The 19,132-nt window shown below is 44.1% G+C and overlaps 1 protein-coding gene across 1 annotated transcript in view; it reads left to right on the top strand.

The window, feature by feature from the left end:
* The first annotated feature begins 2,254 nt into the window (after positions 1 to 2,254).
* Positions 2,255 to 19,132, top strand: part of PLB1 (phospholipase B1) — a 130,676-nt gene continuing 113,798 nt past the window's right edge. The window contains exons 1-2 of the mRNA XM_014546609.1: positions 2,255 to 2,309; positions 19,002 to 19,063. Coding sequence (XP_014402095.1) covers positions 2,255 to 2,309; positions 19,002 to 19,063 — 117 coding nt within the window. The remainder of the gene's footprint in view (positions 2,310 to 19,001; positions 19,064 to 19,132) is intronic.

Genomic DNA, 19,132 nt, shown 5'->3' with positions numbered 1-19,132 from the left:
CCGCTTTAATCCACACGCTTGGTCTAGCACCCCCTTGTGGATTGTTGGACAACAGCACGCAGCCAAGGCACGGACTGCCATCCCTAAATGATTTGAATTTATGGGCCTGTGCTTTTCCCAACAGGAATATGCGCTGATTGAGGCTAAAAACTGAAATGGAGCATCTTCCCTTTTCTAGGACATATCCTTTTAGGACATTTCAGTAGCAAAAATCAGAAAACAAAAATTTACAAAAAAAGTGATGGAGCTTGTCTCTGGCTTTTGACCAGTGCTTTTCCCCCTTGTTTTCACAGCTGCTAAGAGATCACATAATAAGTAGGTGCTAATTAAGCTAACAGATGTAAACAGCCCACTGCTGTGCCTCCTGGAGTGCCCAAGGAATGTTATTTCCCCACTGCCTCCCAGTTGAGGATTTCTTTTATTTATTTTTTATTTTAGAGAAAGGGAATGGTAGCGATAGAAACATGAATGAGAGAGAAACATTGATCGGCTGCCTCCTGCACGCCCCCTACTGGGGACCAAGCCTACAATCCAGGTATGTGCCCTGACCCAGAATCCAACTGGTGACCTCTTGATTCATGGGTCGAGGCTTAACTGTTGAGCCACCCTGGCTGGGCCCAGTTGAGGATTTCTTGATGTATTGAGAAGACTCAAAGATTTCTAATATCTAAGAGGAAATTTCAAAATGCCTCAAAACGGTTAAAAATGTTTCGAAGTCATTTTTCTAAATGTAAAGGAGATTAGGTTGGTGTGTGTGCCAGCCCAGTGGGGCCTGGCGATCATACAGAAAAGTAGGAAGAGACAGAAGCAAATACATGGCTTGTAGAGCCAAGCTATTTCTGCCTATTTCCCATCATGCCTCCCACCCTACCTCCAACTGGCCAAAGCATGAATGGAGACCTGTGAATGCTCATTCAGCCCAAGCAGATTCAGGGATGTCCTCAGAGCTGCTGGGGGCATAGAGCTGGACTCCTGACATTTTTACTAGCAGGACAGTAGCTGTGGGGCCTGGCGATCATACAGAAAAGTAGGAAGAGACCGAAGCAAATGCATGACTTGTAGAGCCAAGCTATTTCTGCCCATTTCCCATCATGCCTCCCACCCCACCTCCAACTGGCCAAAGCATGAATGGAGGGAGACCTGGGTCTCTTGTGGAGCTTGCGGGCAGTTTAGTGAAGATAAGTGTCAGATGTTCAGGAGCACCTATGCCCAACTGGCCCCTGCAGACCTGGAGTTGGGGATATTTTCTTCTTCCTTCTCTGTGTCCTGCTCTCTGCCAGGCTCTAGGACCAGCTGATGGCCAGTGGGCTAGTTGTATCAGGTGTCCACACACTCCTGCTGTGTCCTGAGACCTCTGTGCTGCTCTGAAGCTGAGCCTTTGTTGTGGCTCAATCAGTGGTCACCCACAAGCCACATGTTTCTGAGCAGATAAGAAAAGAAAACGACATCTTAATATCAGGAGTGAGGAACAAAGAGCCGCCCACTTAGTCTTCACTTTATATTCAAGATAACCAAGCTATCGCTGTGATTTTAAGCATATGAGAAACATGTCGGCAGATCAAGATCTGAGGTTGGGTAATAGAAACCAGCTCCGGACTCCTAGCTAGATCTCAGGAGCTGGGCTCTGGGCCTGGCTGCCGTGAGGGTAGCCTCGTGCATGGGTGATTTAAATATATTTGCTCATGTTAACCAAAGGCATTTATTCCTTGATATCTGCAGGGGGGGAATTTAAAGCTCACCCTCAAGGATATTTTGTTGCCCAGGTTTCACATTTCAGCCCTGCCTGTCCAGCTGAGACCCAGGCCAGCATTCCCACTGAGTTTGCCCACAGGAAACTGCTGATTCTGCCCAATGAGTTCCACGGCTCACCTCTGGCTTGTATCTCTCAATGGAACATGCAGGCAACAGATGTGTGGTGTGCACTTCAAGCCAACACTCTCGGCCACCCCATGCTTATGGGATGAGGGACAACAGAAACCAGCCTCTCTGCATGGTGGAGACCAATGCCAACAGTGGCAATTTCTGGGCACCCATCATCCTGGGAGCCCAGGCCCATCTTTGACCCATCCGCCCTGAGAAATCTTCTGCCTAAATGTTAATATTTATCATTTACAGCCGCCACTGCCCCCTTTCAAAGGTGAACACAGTAAAATTTATGACAGGCGCACTATCAGACAACAGGCGCATAAAAGGAGTGACAGCCCATTTGCAGAAACAATTCACCCCTGACCCGCGACACCTGGAGGATTCCGGCATGGGGCCGCGGCCACACGCTTTCCTGCTGGGGCTGCTCCTGCTTCTGGGGCCAGGTAAGTCTGCGATGGGTGGGCCTGCTGGTGGCCCGCATTGCTGAGACATGGAGCTTAGGAGAGGAATGTGTCCTTTTCATTAGCACAAAATGCACAGTTTGGGCCCAAGCAGGCTGGAGTGCTGCGGTGAGGTGCCCAGGGCTGGGGCCAGAGGCAGGTGAGAAGGGACATGGTGTAGGGCAGTGGTTGGCAAACTGTGGCTCGCGAGCCATGTGCGGCTCTTTGGCCCCTTGAGTGTGGCTCTTCCACAAAATACTGACTTCTGCGCATGGGCCACGAAGTTTCAATCACACTGTCCGTGTGCGCCCACACATGGTATTTTGTGGAAGAGCCACACTAAAGGGGCCAAAGAGCCGCATGTGGCTCTCCAGCTGCAGTTTGCCGACCACTGGTGTAGGGTCACAAAGACCTGGGTTCTCGTTCTCTGTGCTGCGCGGCCTAGGACAAGTGTTCCCTCTCTGAACCTTGATTTTTTTTTTTTCTTCTCATCCGTAACATGGAAATGCCACTGCTAATGATAAGCACATTTTGATCGTGCTATTTATGGCTTTCGTTTTGGCTGCAAGGGCAGAGGAAGGCAGATTTCAGGTTGATGAATTCTAAAGGACTGCCCACATTCTTGAGTGCTGTTGGCCCTGATGGGAAGAGTGGGCTACCAGGCAGGGCTTGGGTTTCTCCCGACGCCAAGGGTTAGGAGAAGGTTGTGCCCCTGCCACAGTCCCTCTGTGCCCTTTGTCACCCGACCCCTGGCTCTCCCCTCCTCTCTTTGTTTAGAAAGACAGAATCCTTTAAACTGAGGAGGGCTTTAAAGGTGTCATGTCAGCCCTCCAGATGAGAGGCCTGGGCCCGGAGTGAAAGCACTTCCCTGGAGGCCACAGAGGAAAGGAGGAGGCAATGGACAGCAGCCCGGCCTCGCTGGGTGCAAGTGCCGGTCCTGCTGCTCACTGTGGACTAGTCAGACACCCTCTGAGTATGGAGCTGTGTGTGCAAGGTGGGGAGGATTGAGGTGGGGGGTGTGCAAGGTGGGTGGGGTGTGAGGTGGGAGTGCAATGCCTGCTGTACTTATTGCACAGGTGATCGCATTCCCTAATTGCTAATGAGGCTGCAGTGCTTCTTTAAAAAAAATGTTTGTTGACCATTTGAATTGTTCTTTCATAAAGTACCTGTTCAAGCGTGTCTCCCATTTTTGTAGGGGTTTGTCCTTTCTTCGTTGGTTTTTAGGAGTTTTTGTACATGCTGTGCACTTGCTCTTTGTTGTTGTAAGTACGGCAGATATCGTATACTCTGAAGTTCATCTTTCCACCCTCTTTAGGGAACTGTAGACGAGCAAATTCCTTAATTCGGGGCGGGGGTGGGGAATGAAAACCACCCAAATGAGAACAAATGGAGGCTATTCATTCAGAGGTGGCTATAGCAAGGGGTCCGCCACTGTCACGTGTGATGGGCAGACTCCAAGGCAGGCAGGGGCGTGGGAAAGCTTGACAGTGAGAAGGGGGAGGTGCAGGGGTGCTCTGGATGGAGGCTGGAGGCCTCTGAGGTGATCCCTTTGGGGAACATATCTGGCTTCCTCAGGTTGGTCCTGAGTAGGAAGCAGGGACAAAAGTAGGGAAGCTGCAGTCATGGGCCAAGTCCCAACCATCTAGGCCAGTGATGGCGAACCTTTTGAGCTCGGCGTGTCAGCATTTTGAAAAACCCTAACTTAACTCTGGTGCCGTGTCACATATAGAAATTTTTTGATATTTACAACCATAGTAGCACAAAGATTTATATTTTTGATATTTATTTTATATATTTAAATGCCATTTAACAAAGAAAAATCAATCAAAAAAATGAGTTCACGTGTCACCTCTGACACGCGTGCCATAGGTTCGCCATCACTGGTCTAGGCTGAGGGTGGTGGTCGGGCTTCTGGGCTAGGCTGCTGCAGATGTGTGGGCGCTCGGAGTTCCATTGTCAGCTGTGGTCTGGCCCTTGTTTGTATATTCAGTCTCTCTATTTCCAAAGTATTTCATCTTTTCCTTTATGGTTTGTGCTCTCTGCTTCTTATTGGAGAATCCTCTTCTGCCTTGCAATCATGAGGATATCCTGTATTTCCTTCTGAAAACGTTATGAATTGATTTTCTCTTTCGGGTCTTTAATGCATCTGAATTGACTTTTGTGACGTGTGGGAGAGACAACCCCAATTATATATCATATTTTGCATGCAGAGGCCTGCTTGTCTCGGCACCATTTGCTGAGCAGTTGTTTCCGCACAGCTCTAACAAGCCGCCTCTGCTCATATATAAAGGATTCCTATGTGCCTGCATCTGTTTCAAACTCTGTTTTGCTTTATTAGGTCATTGGTCTATTCCTGTGCCAACAGCACGTTGTCTTAATTCTATAGCTTTATAGTAAGTTTTATTATTCGGAAAAACAAGTCTATTTTTCCTTTTTTATTTGTTTTGTTGTTGTTGTTGTTGTTAATCCTCATTCGAGGATATTTTTTCCATTGATTTTTGGAGAGAGTAAAAGGGAGAGGGAGAGGGAGAGAGAGCGAGAGAGAGAGAGAGAGAGAGAGAGAGACAGACAGACAGACATTGATGGGTTGCCTCCTGAATGCACCCCTACCAAGGCCAGAGAACCTGCAACCAAGGTACGTGCCCTTGACCAGAATCGAACCTCGGACCCTTCAGTTCACGGTCTGACACTCTATCCACTGAGCAAAACTGGCAAGGGCTATTTTTCCTTCTTTTTAAGGAGTGACTTGACCCTAAACTTTCATATAAATTTTACTATCAATGTGTCAATTTCCACCAAACAAAGGAAAAACTTGTTTGGATTTTGATAGAAATTGCTTTGAAATCTATGAACCAAGTTGGGGGAAATAGAGATCTTCACAATATTGAGTTTTCCAAACCATGAGCATGTACTTAGATCTTTAATGCTTCTCAAAGTTTTATTGTTTTCTCTGTTCAGGCCTCACATATGTGTCTCAGGCATATGACTTTTGTTGTATGGTAAACAGATTTTTAAATTTTTATTTTGAAAATGTTTGCTATTGGTGTCTAGAAATAAAATTGATTTTTATATATTGATTTTGAACCCAATTAAACAAATTTTTAATGTTATCTGTATATTCTTTTGGATTTTCTATAGACACATCCTGCCAATAATGACAGGTTTTATTGCTCTCTTTTTAATCTCTGTACCTTTTCTAGCTTTTGCCTTACTGTTCTGGTGGGTACCTCCATGACAATTTTTCACAAAAGTGGTGGTTGGAGGTATTCTTATCTTATTCCAAAGGTGTTTTTTTTTAAAAAAAGTGTTTAATGTTTTGTCAGAAAGTACGGTGTTCACTTCTGACTGTTCTGTAGATAACTCTTTATGAAACCCAGAAAAAAATAAAATTAAAATAAATAAAATAAAAATAAAACCCTATTTTATTCCTAATTTTCTAACAGTTTTTAAGAAAATCATAAGTGGATGTTGAATGTTATCGAATATTTTTCTGCACTTATTAAGATGATTGTATGATTTATTTCTCTAATCTGCTACTGTGGTGAAATAAATTAGTTGACTTATCAGTCACTGATTGTTAGATTCACCAAAGATCACACATTGCATTTATTTGTCCTGCCTCTTTAATCTCTTTCAATCTAGAACATTTCGTTAAGCTTTTTGTTTGTTTTGTGTCATTGAAAATTTAGGCTGGCTTTTGTTGTGTGCACTTCAATTTGGATTTGTCCAAATAATTTCTTTATTGCTAGAATCAGATTAAACTCTGGGACAGAAATGCAACACAGTTAATGTTGCCTCCTAGCTGTGTCACATTAGGGGATACACCTGACGTTGGTAAATACCCTAATTGGTGATGTTAAATTTCATCATTTGTTTATGGTGGTGTCTGCCAGGTTTCTCCCTTGTATGGTGCCTTCCCCCGTGTGACTCACGTTATCTGCAGGGAGATGCTGTGATACCCTGTGACTGTTCTTATACCCAATGGTATTTAGCGTCCACTGATGATTCTTGCCTGAATTGATTATTACCGTGAGTGTAAATTGGTGACTTTAAAATGTCTATTACCTCTTCTAATATTGTTAGTTGGAATTCCTCCGTAAAAAAAGAGATTCTCTTCTCTTCCCCACTCTTTGTATGTTTCATCATTTTAATATAAAATGGACATACAGATTCTTTTCTAAATCAGTGTGTTATAAGCCAGTCCTGCCATTATATATTTTGATGCTCAAGTTATTACAGATTTGGCTGATGAGAGCTCCTATAAGTTGATTCCTGTGTCCCCAGCAGTCTTTTTTTTCTTTTGTTAATCCTCACCTGAGGATATTTTTTCCACTGATTTTTAGACAGAGTGGAAGGGAGGGGGAGAGACAAAGAGAGAGAAACATCGATGAAAGAGAGACACATTGATTGGGTTGGGGATGGAGCCTGCAACCTGCCCTTGACTGGAAACAAATCCGAGACCCGTCAGTCCACGGGCCAGTGCTCCAACCACTGAGCCAAACCAGCTAGGGCCCCATCAATTTTTTAAGCACTTTTTTTTAAACTTAATGGAACAAGCTATTTCAAGCTAATCTTGTATTTTTTCTGTCTCAACCATGCAATTAGCCATTTCTTCAAGTTTCCAATTGGTAGGGGATTTTGTTTAGAAACCAAGATCTGGGTGCTAGGGGTGTTCACTGCTGCTGGAATGTCATTATGTCTCAGCCCTCTCAGTGGACAGAGCTAAGAAAAAATAGTTCATACAGTCATCTCTAATTTTAGTTAGAACTAGTCTTTTGTCTCCTTCCCCCATTCCAGATTTGTTGGTGTAGCCAGTGTTATAAATATCAATAAATTTATTCACTTGCCAAATCCTAAGATATATACATCATAATTTAGAATTATTACAGCAGTAACACCACCACCACCAAATGAAGTTCTTTGTCTTAGACTACATATATCCCACTCAGGGTGTCTAATCAAAACACTTTGTTCAAAATCACATGCATTAATTTTTTGTTTTCTTTGTGTGGTTATGTTCTCTGTTTGACATATAGTCAAGTTTGTCTCTGTTTGTATTCAGTTATAAGGTTTCTCCTGCTCTTGTTGATTTTTACTTTATTTTTAAAAATATATAACATATTAACATGGTTCAAAAATCAAAACTATGTGAACAGATAACCTCAGAGAAGTTCCCTCCCCTTCCCTAGCCTTTCCATTCTATTCCCACCCACCCCTGTAGGTAACCAATTTCAGTATTTTCTAATCAATGTTTCTTTTTACAAATATATTACTATTTTTTTCATTTTTGCACAAAGATAACCTACTATATACATTTTCTGCATCTTGATATTTTTTCACTTAGCAATGTATCCTGAAATGTTAGTTGGTTTCCTAACTTTATACGCCATGTCTTCTAGCTTCTCTTCCAACTTCAGCACCTTTTTGCCTTTTTATGCTGCATTCTGAGTAATTTATTGTGACATGTGTCCCTGTTTGTTTATTCTTTCAGTTGTGTCCAATTTGCTATTAAACCTGAAGCTCTCAAAATCATTGAAGATTTTGAAAATTGACTTTACTTTCCAAATTTAATTTACATTTAGTTACTTACTAAGTTCACGATATTATTTTTTAAAATGATTCTGTATTCCTACAAATACCCTCAAGTATATCTTTTTCTAAACATAGTTTTAGAATATGTGTCTAATAATTTCAGTATCCAAAGTCTTTGATCTAATTCTGCTCTATTTTTCTTTTCTGCTAATTTTTGTTTTAGTCAATGTTCCTGGATACCTTGTTTCTTTCTGTGCTTGATTTTGTTTTGTTTTGTTATGAGCTGTTAAAACTCCTTTAAAAAAATTATTTGTGAGATTCTTTGAGGCCTAGGATAAAAATGTCTGTGTTCAGGGACTATATATGTGTCATTCTGTCAGGCACTGGGGACATTACCATTTGAGGATCACTTCAAACTAAGCTCATGGTGTAATCTTTTGAACAGCCAAGCTCCACATTAAGCACAGTGCCTATATAACAGCTTCCCTTTACGAGGGATGTACAATTAACTTGCCCAAGGTCATCCAGCTAATAAGTACAGGAGTCAGAATTCAGTCCTGAGTCAGAGTCCAGAGCTGGGACCCTTGACCACCACCCTGCATTACAGTCCAGCCTCAGGGAAGAAAGAATCACAACTGGGCTTTATTGAAGCTTTAACATTGACAAGCAACACATAGGAAAAGCTCTGAAAGTTTGGGTTTATAAAACTGAAACATCATTACCTCAAAGCTGCAATTGGCAAAAGCAAGTTAGCAAAAAATCACCGTTTCTAAGAAAAGACAACTTGCACCTGAATTTTGTTTTCCTGGAAATGGTCAGAAGCTCGCCAGGAGGTTGTCATGCCTTGGCAATGCCCCTGTGCCAGGCACATCGCCGCAAGGCCAGAGGTGGGAGCAAAAAAGTGTCTCTTCTCTTATTAGAACAAGGAAGCTGGTCAATGTTCGTTTTACAAGGGCCCAGAGTCCTTCCTCCTTCCTGGAGGTTGCTAGCCCAGCCTTCTGGAAATGCGGTCGTGCCACATAAGAGTTGGAAGCAATCTTGGAGAACTTCCGGCGGCCCAAGTCCTTCCAGTTTTTGATAAGAGACAGGTGGGGACTTGCTTGGGTCATATACCTAGTTGGTGGCATCCCCACCCAGGTATGGGATTTTCTCTGGAGGCTCAGGAGTCCTGCCTGCCTGGGATGTCATCTGTACCTTGTACATTTTTAGGACTTTATTGTCAATCATTTTCATCCAGCTGCATTTTTGCTACTGTCAGTCAACTGTGTGAGCACCCTTCTAAGAACAGGAGTTAGGCTGAGCCTGGCTGGTAGATCATAAACCAAATGTAAGGAACCCTCTGGGGAGAGAGCTGATCTGCATAAAATCACTGGAGTAGAATTAAGTACCAAAATAGGTGCAAGTAGCTGTAATGAAAACAGTAGGATTCAGAGAACCGAGAGATGAATGTGGGCTGGGGAAGTTTCATGTGGGAGGTGAAACTCGATTGAGCGCTGAAGGCTGAGTGGGATTAAATAAACACAGAGGAACAAGGAGGACAAGCAAGTGTGGGGAGCAGCACCGCCAAAGGCAAAGTGGGGGCCCAACACATGGGTGTGAGGAGCAGGGAGCAGGCCTGGTCTGGACTGCAGGGTTGATCTGGGGAGGCAATGAGTTACATAAAGGGGAATTTTGAAATCCCAAGACAAGGAGAACAATAGAGATGATCATGTCTTCCGGTTTGAAGAGACTTCTGAAACGATTTAATCCAAATCTTTTCTTTCACATTGACAAAAACGGAACCCTAAAGAGGTAAAGTGACCAGCCCATGGTCACCCAGCACTCTAGAATTTGAATTTGCTAGAGCGGAAGTGGGGGGCTATTACAGGTTCTTCAGCAGGAAGTAACCTAATGCAAGTGGTGTTTGGGGCAAGATGTGTCTGTTTGCTTCAGACGTAAAAGGTCATGAGTCGGAAGACACAGCACACTGGTGAATCAGTGTGCCCAGCTCTGGAGAGGCCTGGCAGCGAGTGTGCGGGGCTCTGGGAAGGCCCAAGCATGGCAGTGAGAGACTGCTCCTTTCTTCCCACCAGAAATTCCCAGTCGTCTCCGGGAGGAGAGCTTCCTGAGGGGGCACACAGTTCCCTGAGAGTCCCTTCTGGTTGGAGCTCACCAATCATCATCCCTGACCACTCCCCCCACGCCCAGCTTTGAGGGTCCCTGGTCCTTCCCCTTTAACGTTTGGCCCTTGGTGGCTGCCGCTGGGAGGGGTCAGGGAGGATGTTACTGTAGGAGGAGTTGGGGCTCCAGGTGCTGCCCAGGCACCACCTGTTCACTCTCACCCCGATACTCTCTTCTTCAGGGTGTTCCTCCTGGTTCTGGGTCTGCCTCAATTGTCCCCAGGAGGAAGTTGGGGGAAAATACAGTCTAAAAGCAAAGCATTCCTGTCTGAGGTCATAAAGTCAGTCAACAGCAAAACTCACGTCAACTTGGGGTATGTTCTCTCCTGTTAGGGTGCTCCCTAGAGCCTCCTTGCCGGTCTAGGGGCACAGGGTGTGGTTGTGGGATCTTGGGTGACATCAGTGGATGAAGACATGAGGGTGCACTGATCTCTGGTTGGAATGGGATCTGTAATGGGTGGTGGTGTCTCCCTGTGGTCGTCAGCACAAGACGTGGAGTATTTAGAGAATGGTGGCTTGGCACTGTCCACATCATCTCTAATGCTTCTTGTAATCTCATCAGACTAGAGGTTGTGTCTACACAGGGGCTGTGACGGTGTAAGTCCTATTGGCCACAGAATTGGCCACGAAGTTTCAATAGCACTGTATGTGCACGCCCGCACGTGGTATTTTGTGGAAGAGTCACACTCAAGGGACCGCAGTTTGCCGACCACTGGACTAGAGGTTGTGTCTACCCAGGGGCTGTGACAGTGTGAGTCCTATTGGCCACAGAAGAAATTCCCATATGCTGGGAACTGGGGTTATAGAACAACATCCATACTAATAAGCCTTTTTATAACCTTGTAAAAAGGCCCTGGTGTCGGGGAAATCATACCAGAGTCGGTTAAGGAGACTCAAGCTCCACACATGACCCTTTTATTAACTTGCTGAATGGTCTCTGGCGAGTTTACGAACCTCTCTGGGTTTTAGTGTCTAGAGGTATTAAATGAGATGACCTCAAAGATCCGCCCACCTCAGCCATTCCAGAATTCTAAGACAAACATGCAGAGGTCAGGCTAGCTACCCCAGAAAGGTTCTCTGGCCCTCCGTGTCACCTTCCACTGACTATGGCATGTGACTCCCAAGCTAACATCCCGTGTTCCTGGGAGCACTGGGAATTCTCGTGTTGGAGCAGCAGCCAGGCGTGACTCATGGCTTCTGACTCGGCACTCACAGACAGTCATGTGCCTGCTCACAGGTGGCCAGCAGCAGCCCAAAGGCCCTGGATGCGAGTGGGAATGACAGTGAAAGCCCAGCAGCACAGTCCAAAGGAGTACAGGGGACAGACACTGGCTGACTTGGACCCGCCCCTTCCCAGCTCACCAGGACAGCTCGCTGCTCAGTGGGTGCAGTGGGGGGTGCAAGACCTGCCCTGCCTTCAGTCTGTGTGAGCTGGTACAAGTCACCTCACCTCTCTGAGCTTGTAAAACATGCCCACAGGATCCTATTTACCTACCCTTTGGGGTTGCTGTGAGGACAGTATACACTTTCAAAGAGCCCAAGAATATAATGTACACTCAAGAGTGGACTCAAGGCCACATGTGTTGGCCTTGACCGCCCTCCCCACTGCCCGAGGCAAGCAGCTTCCTTTCGTCCAGAGAGACCATTCACCCCTCGCATGTGTACAGCCCTCTCGTTCACAGCACTTTGTTCTTCTTCGATCCTCATGACAGCCCCACGAGGAAGGAAGGGAAGCCAATCTCACCCTCACTTTATAGATGAGGAAGTCCAAGTTCAGTGAGGGGAACCCTTGATCAAGGTCACAAAATGGCAGGGCCAGTCCACTCTGCATCTCTATGTTGTGGGGCTATGCAGCAGGCGATGTGTTGAGAATCACTGCTCCAGAAGGTACTTCCCTGAGGGAGAATTGAGTGTGACTTCTGGGAGCCAAGGACCGAAGCTCTAAGGGCCCTTTGTCAGCTCCAGGCCCTCCATGGTGGCTGTATCCACTGAGGGTGATTGATCTTAGCCAAGCCCGTCTCTTAGAGTGTGCACAGATGTCTTTCTCTCTCATGCCCATCAGGGTGGAAAAGTACATGTTTTTTCCCTTACTGACCTTATGGAGGTGGGATTTTTTTTTGGAGAGCTCTAAGCTTTTCATAGATCTATGAACTTGGGCTAAAACAACCTTCCAAAAGGGAAAAATTTCCTTGGGATTCCTGGGTTGGGTTCAGTCAGGTCACAGGTGCTTTGACAATTTTTCCCACAGTGCCTGAGGGCGCTGCAGGAATAGGCAAGAAACTTTCTTCCCATTTACCTGGTGGAAAGCAGAGAACCAGAGAGAGGGCCCATGCCATTCCAGGATTCAGTGGGGACAGGACCAAGGGGTCCGAAGTTTCCATGTGGGTCTTCAGGTCTGGACATTAACATTGATTCCAGGGAGAGCCTCTTTGTGACACCCCAGGGCAGTCAGTTAATCATGGATGATCGAGATCTTCAAGTTGAAAATGTGAACTATATAGTTCTATGAGGAAAACCCAGGATATGAGCTGGGATGGGTCTGAAAAATGGTCTATGCCAGTGATGGCGAACCTATGACACGCGTGTCAGAGGTGACACGCGAACTCATTTTTTTGGTTGATTTTTTTTTGTTATTTTGGCATTTAAGATTACAACATACATCCTTGAGTTATTAAAGTCTAATATCAGTGTAACTCCATTTACTCCAGCCAAATCTGCTCACACAGCAATGTTTCATATATTTTAAACTCCACACTATATTATTTTTATTATTTATATTGGTGTTGGCAAGCTTTTTCTGTAAAGGGCCAAATGGTAAATATTTTAGGTTTTGTGGATCATATATGGTCTCTATCACATATTCTTCTTCTTTCCATCTTCTCCTCCCCTCCCCCCAAACCTTTTAAATATGTAAAAGCAATTTTTATCTAGAGAACCATACAAGAATAGGCTGTGGACAGAGTTGACCCTATGGGCCATAGTTTTCTGGCTTCTGTGGGTTTTTTTTTTACAGTCAATATTATTTTGGATTTCCCTTTACATTTATTCTTTCTGTACTTTATTCCATGCTTCCCTCTAGAACCATTTTCCTCTTAGCGTTTTGAATGTGTCATTCCACTGTCGTCTAGCCTCCATTGTTTCTGATGATGAGTCAGCCATTAATCATCATGTTGGTCTCATATATTCAAAAAGTTGCTTTTCTTCTGCTATTTTCAAGATTTTTTTCCCCTTGACTTTAGAACTATGCCTAGACATAACATTTATTATAGTTGATCTGTCTTGGTAAAATTCTCTTTGTGATTTTCCTACCTACGGTTTTGTTTTTATACAGCTTCTTCTATGTATGGCTCAATATTTTTCATCAAATGTGAGAAGTTTTCAAGTCATTATCTCTTCAAATCTTCTTCTGCCTCTTTCTCTCTCTCTGATTCTTCTAGGAGTCATTACCTGTATGTTTGTATGCTTGACAGTATGCACAGATCTCTGTTTATTTTCCCCTCTATCTTTTTCAGAAATGTGCTTTCTATTGGTCTCTCTTTACATGTACAGATTCTTCTGCCATCATAAGTCTGTTGCTGAGCCCATCTAGTAAATCCTTCAGTTATTGTACTTTTCAGCTCTGGAATTGATTATAAGTATATATTATAACTATGTAAATATATGTAAAAGAAGATATATATATCTCTTCTATTTATTGAGTCTTTAGTCTACATGTTTTTCTGTAGTTCTTGGAACACAGAAATGTGCTTTCTATTGGTCTCTCTTTACATTTACAGATTCTTCTGCCATCTTAAGTCTGTTGCTGAGCCCATCTAGTAAATCCTTCAGTTATTGTACTTTTCAGCTCTGGAATTGATTATAAGTATATATTATAACTATGTAAATATATGTAAAAGAAGATATATATATATATCTTCCATTTATTGAGTCTTTAGTCTACATGTTTTTCTGTCGTTCTTGGAACATAATTTTTAAAATTCTTTTCAACCCATAGCTGCCTTGAAGACTTTGCCTGCAAAATCTAACACTGAGCCCACTCAGAGCCAGTTTCCATTCATTGCTCTTTTTCCTGAGCACAAGCCTAACTTTTCAGGTTTGAGGCATTTCTAGAAACTTTTAGTTTATAACTGGACGTATCCAATAAAATTTAGCAAGTCTGGATTCAGCTTTATTTTTCTGGGAGTCGTTGGAACTTGCCTGGACTTAAATTGTGGAATCAGTCTCCCTCACCTATCCTGCCACTGATGCCTTCTTTGCTCAGTTTATTATTTCTCGTATTTATTTTTTTAACCTGGAATCCTAGGGGCTCATGCCTGGGTCTGCATGGCTTCGTGATCAGCCAATGATTGGATAGAGGTCATGCCCAGACACCTAGCGTTTGTAAGGTTCTGTTTATTGGTCTGTGAGTAGATTGGAAAATAAACACAAAGTTGCAGCCAATTCTCATTCCTTTACTTGTACATGGGGCTCTTGCAGCTTTCTCCACCACATACATAGATTTCCAGTCAGCCTGGAATATGTGAGAGCATATTTCAGTGCTCATTGCCGGGGTTTCCCTGTTAAATATCTGATCCGTCCACCTCTATCCCAAACGGGGAACAAAACATCAGGCTCACAAAGCTGCAGACATTACCCACTTATTCCCACATCAGTCCCCCACTTTTCACTTTCTGTTGTTTGTTTTGTTTTTCTCTCTTGGTTTCTGTTTATTGTGTGTTGTCTCCTGGGAATTGTTTTTATTATTAAACGACAGGCATTGTATATGAAAAAGCAGAAAGATAATTTCATGTTCTGGGTGTTGCTATCTTTTTCCATCAAGGCTTTAGTTTTGCTTTTGGCAGGTGTTTAGATAGAGACAGATCACCTTAATCTAATCTGGAACCAGACTGTGACAAATATACGCAATGGAATCTACCTGTTGCGAAAGCATGGATGGACCCAGAGGGTGTTATGCTAACTGAAATAAGTCAGACAAAGACAAATACCATATCATTTCACTTATATGTGGAATCTAAAGAACAAAACAAACAAACAAAATTGAAACAGAGTCAGAGATACAGAGAACAAACAGACTGATGGTTGCCAGAGGGGTGGGGGGTTGGGGGCTGAGTAAGAAGGTGAAGGGATTAAGAAGTACAAATTGGTAGTCACAGAATAATCACATTGAGGTGTAAATGACAGGAGAGGAAATATAGTCAATAATGTCATAATAACTATGTATGGGGCCAGGTGGGTACTCGAAATATTGGGGGGACCACTCCGTAAAGTACATCATTTTCTAACCACTATGCTGTACACCTGAGACTAATACAGAATAATATTGAATGTAAACTATAATTGAAAACTAAAACAACAACAACAACTAAAACAAACAAGAAAGCCCGGCTTTAGTGTATTTGGAGGCTGGTCTGTTTCAAGTGCATCCCTACTCCCAGGGTCTAGTCTTTGAGTCCCAGCTGAAAGCCGGGGACATTTCCCGCAGCCCCTCCTCCTGACGGGCATGGAACTCCAGTATTTCCCCACCTCTGTGGAACTGCCTGAAGCTTCACAGCTCATCAGCCTCCTACCTGCTGATATCTGTGGCCTGTGATTTGGCAAATGCTTCAAGGGTAAAAACAGCATCAACTGTTGGGCTTACTCTCTTTACTTCTCTTTGGCTCTGGACCCCTCAAATTCTTGCTGCATTTATGACTCAACAGCTTCTCTCTCTCTATCTCTCCCTCTATCTCTCTCTACCCCCTCCCCTCCTTCCCTCCCTCCCTCCCTCCCTGCTCCTCAACGTGTAAATGCAAAATAGAAAGTCTGCAGAGGAAAGAAATAAGGCCCAGCATAGTTCAGAATAGTTGCAGGAAAAAAATGTAAGGATCCATCAACCGTCTTCAAAAATAGCCTCTTTGAGCCCCTTTAAAACCTTTTAGAACTGGAGTCAGCAGATAGGATCTCTCAACCCAGCCCCGACTCTCTAAAATATTTTTTCCCTTTTGCTGTTATAAGAGTATACTAATAATCACATCTGCCTCCATGGATTGTTTTGATGGTGAAGCAATAGCACCGTTTACCAAAATTAACCTGTTTCAATATATACTTTGAGTAGGCAGTGGGCTAGATCTTCTGCTTGTATTATTTCTTTTTTTTCTGCTTGTATTATTTTATTTAAAATTTGTATAGAGTTCTGAGTAAGCTCGCTATCATAAAAACATTTTTTTATAAGAAAACAACTACATATATCAGGGGACCAGTGGCTTTCTTTGAGGAGCAGTGTTTTATTGCTCAGACCTGGAGCCTAGAGGATGAGAGGTGCTGAATGGGACGTGTCTCAGACCAGGGGACAGTTGGCTGCTGGCATCTGTGTTCCTCTGTCTGTGAAGGTCCTGGCAAAGCCCAGGGAAGAAGTGTGGTGGCGGCGGCAGCCTGGTAATAGAGGCCAGTCCCAGGGTTCCCTGGGGTCCCCGGGGCTAAGGGCTACTGCCAATGAGATGCCACCCTCCCATTCACCTTGATGACCGCTTTCTGTCGCAGCCTAGACCAGGCACCGGTTGGCAAACAATGACCCGTGCACCCGAGTCAGCCTTCCGCCTGTTTTTGTAGGACCTGTGAGCCGAGAATGGTTTTGACATTTTTAGATTCATGTCTTTTTCCACGTGGATGTCTAGTTGTTCCAGGACCATTTGCTGAACAGACATCTTTTCTCCATTGCATTGCTTTTGTTCTTTTGTCAAGGATCAGTTCACTCTATTCATGTGGGTTTTCAGGGCGCGCCAGTCTGTTCCATGGGTCTAGTTGTCTATTCCTTTGCCAATATCACACTGTCTCGATTCCTGCGGCCAGAGACTACATCTTGCAGTTTCGTAGTGTCAGTCCTCTGACTGTTCTCCTCCTCCCACTGTCTGTTGGCTATTAAACTTCAAAACAAGCTTGGTGATATTCACAAAGGCTTTTCCCTTTTCTGTAGCGGGGGACAATTTTAAAAAGAATATTTCGTGACACATGAAAATTTTATGAAATTCAAATTTTACTCTTCATAAATGAAGTTAATGTGTTTACATATTGTCTGTGGCTGCTTTTACACTGCAACAGCAGAGCTGAGTGATTGTGAAAGAGACCGTATGGTCTGCAAAACCTAAAATACTGACTGTCTGGCTTTTTACAGGGAACGTTTGCTGAGCTCTGGTCTAGAGTTGGGCTGGGACTTACCTTGTTGGTTATGAGCATGGCCCATGAACCAGACCGCCCATTTCCAATCTTGCCATCATCATTTGCTAACTGTGTCACCTTTAAAATGCTGCTTAACCTTGCTGGGCCCTTATCACTAAAGTGGGATTATTGGTATTTAGCTCATAGGGTCATTAGGTTCAATGAATTATTTCATGTAAGTGTTGGCTACCATACAGATTATTATCCTGGCTTAAAAAGAATGTCACCAAAATAGTCTCCAATCTCTGCCCAGCTAATTCATCTGCCTCACTACACCAAGTGGTGATCATGAAATACGCCTTAGCACTCATCTCTTCAAAGACCGCTCCTGGCTTGCTGTTGCATGGAGTGGCATTTGCAGATCCACAGCCCCTCTGCTGTCTGTCTGGGAAGCCTCATCCACCCGCCTCCCCTCCCCCTCCCCTCCAATTATAAGCCCTGTGCTCGGCCTTTCCCAGGGCTCTGTGCTTGTCCACACCTCGGCGCCTTCCCATCATATGGCTCTTTCTGCCCAGAAACCTTCTTCTGGGAATTTCAAAAGGGTCACTGCAATCTGCGGGCAGGCAACAGCCATCACTCCTGTTATGAGCTCCAGCATAGAAATCAGTGCCCGACCTCCCAGTGGACACTCTTGCTCCTCATCAAACTCCAGATCACTTCTTTTCAGGGTCAACAAGTAAAGCTGCAGAAGAAGGCCGGGGTGGAAAGAAATTCAGCCCTGTTCCCCAAGTCAGACCACCCTCTGGCATTGCCCAATGCCCTTTGGGGTCTCACATGGTAGGACCTTACATGGTAGGGCCTTACATGGTAGGACCTTACATGGTGTCCAGAGCAGGGAACTGGGTGGGAGAAGTCAGAGGAAGCAAGGGACCAGATCTCTGATTCACATCAGTATCATAAATGCATCATGATTATGTAACAACATGAAAAATGCTTATTAAAGGCAGTTTGCAGGAACAAAATTGCATCCACATTAACTACAACTGAATGAAAAGTGTGCCTGATCGGAGCCCGATAGTGAACTTGAGAGTGTCAGGACATGATATCACTTTTGGTGTAGGAGTAGTGGCACTGTGGGTGATTATTTTGTTCCTATATTTAGAGTGCTGCACTATACTATTATTTGTATAATTAAAAGGTCAATGCTTTATGAGAAAACACATTAATTTGTACACTTAGAATAAGTCTATTTTTTAAAACTAAAAAAAAAAATGTTTTAAAAGACTGCCCCACAGTAAGCTGGGATGGATAGTGTCTTTGCCATCTCCCTACCTGACTTTTCTGCCCCTTCACCTGCATTCAGCAAGACCCCTCAAGACAGCCCCTGCCCAGCCATTATGCACAGTTGTGGCTGCTGGGAATCCCTCAAGGAGCCCTTCTCCTAAGCTCACTTCACTGGTGAGACTGTTCCAGAATGTCCTTCACCTCCCTGCTTTGTCCTGGCTCCCCAAACAACACAGCTATTTGTCCAACATGACCTTCCTCGAGAGTTCTGCCTTTTGCTAAAGAGCCAAAAAGGAATCTGCCGTGATGTGCCTGTGCACGACATAGGATCATTGCTGACCTCTCTCAGATAACACTTTTGCTGTTCAACCTGAGGATTCTGCTCTAATCGGCTGCCTTAACGGAAGTAGGGTGTTCCAAACAATGGAGGTGATAGTTGGAGGAATGGAATCTAGACTTTCCTAACACAAGGGATGTTACTAAGCTGGGCACACAGCTAGGGCTGGGAGGAAGGGCAGGCAATATACAAATCTGGGTGGGAGTTAATTCCAGATAAATAACCTGAACTATTTTTGCTTTATTTTAGGGACCACCCAGGCCCATTCCTTCTCTGGAGAGAATACATTGGAAGAGCAGCTATGGCCAGAGGTAAGGGCTCTGTCCTCTTTGAGGGATGAAGGGGTCTCTTCCAGTGGGTAAATCCAAGTCTTTTTTAAA

Source organism: Myotis brandtii, unplaced genomic scaffold (genome assembly GCF_000412655.1).
Source record: "Myotis brandtii unplaced genomic scaffold, ASM41265v1 scaffold454, whole genome shotgun sequence".
NCBI classification, from domain to species: Eukaryota; Metazoa; Chordata; class Mammalia; order Chiroptera; family Vespertilionidae; genus Myotis; species Myotis brandtii.
This window is presented reverse-complemented; position numbering and strand designations above follow the sequence as displayed.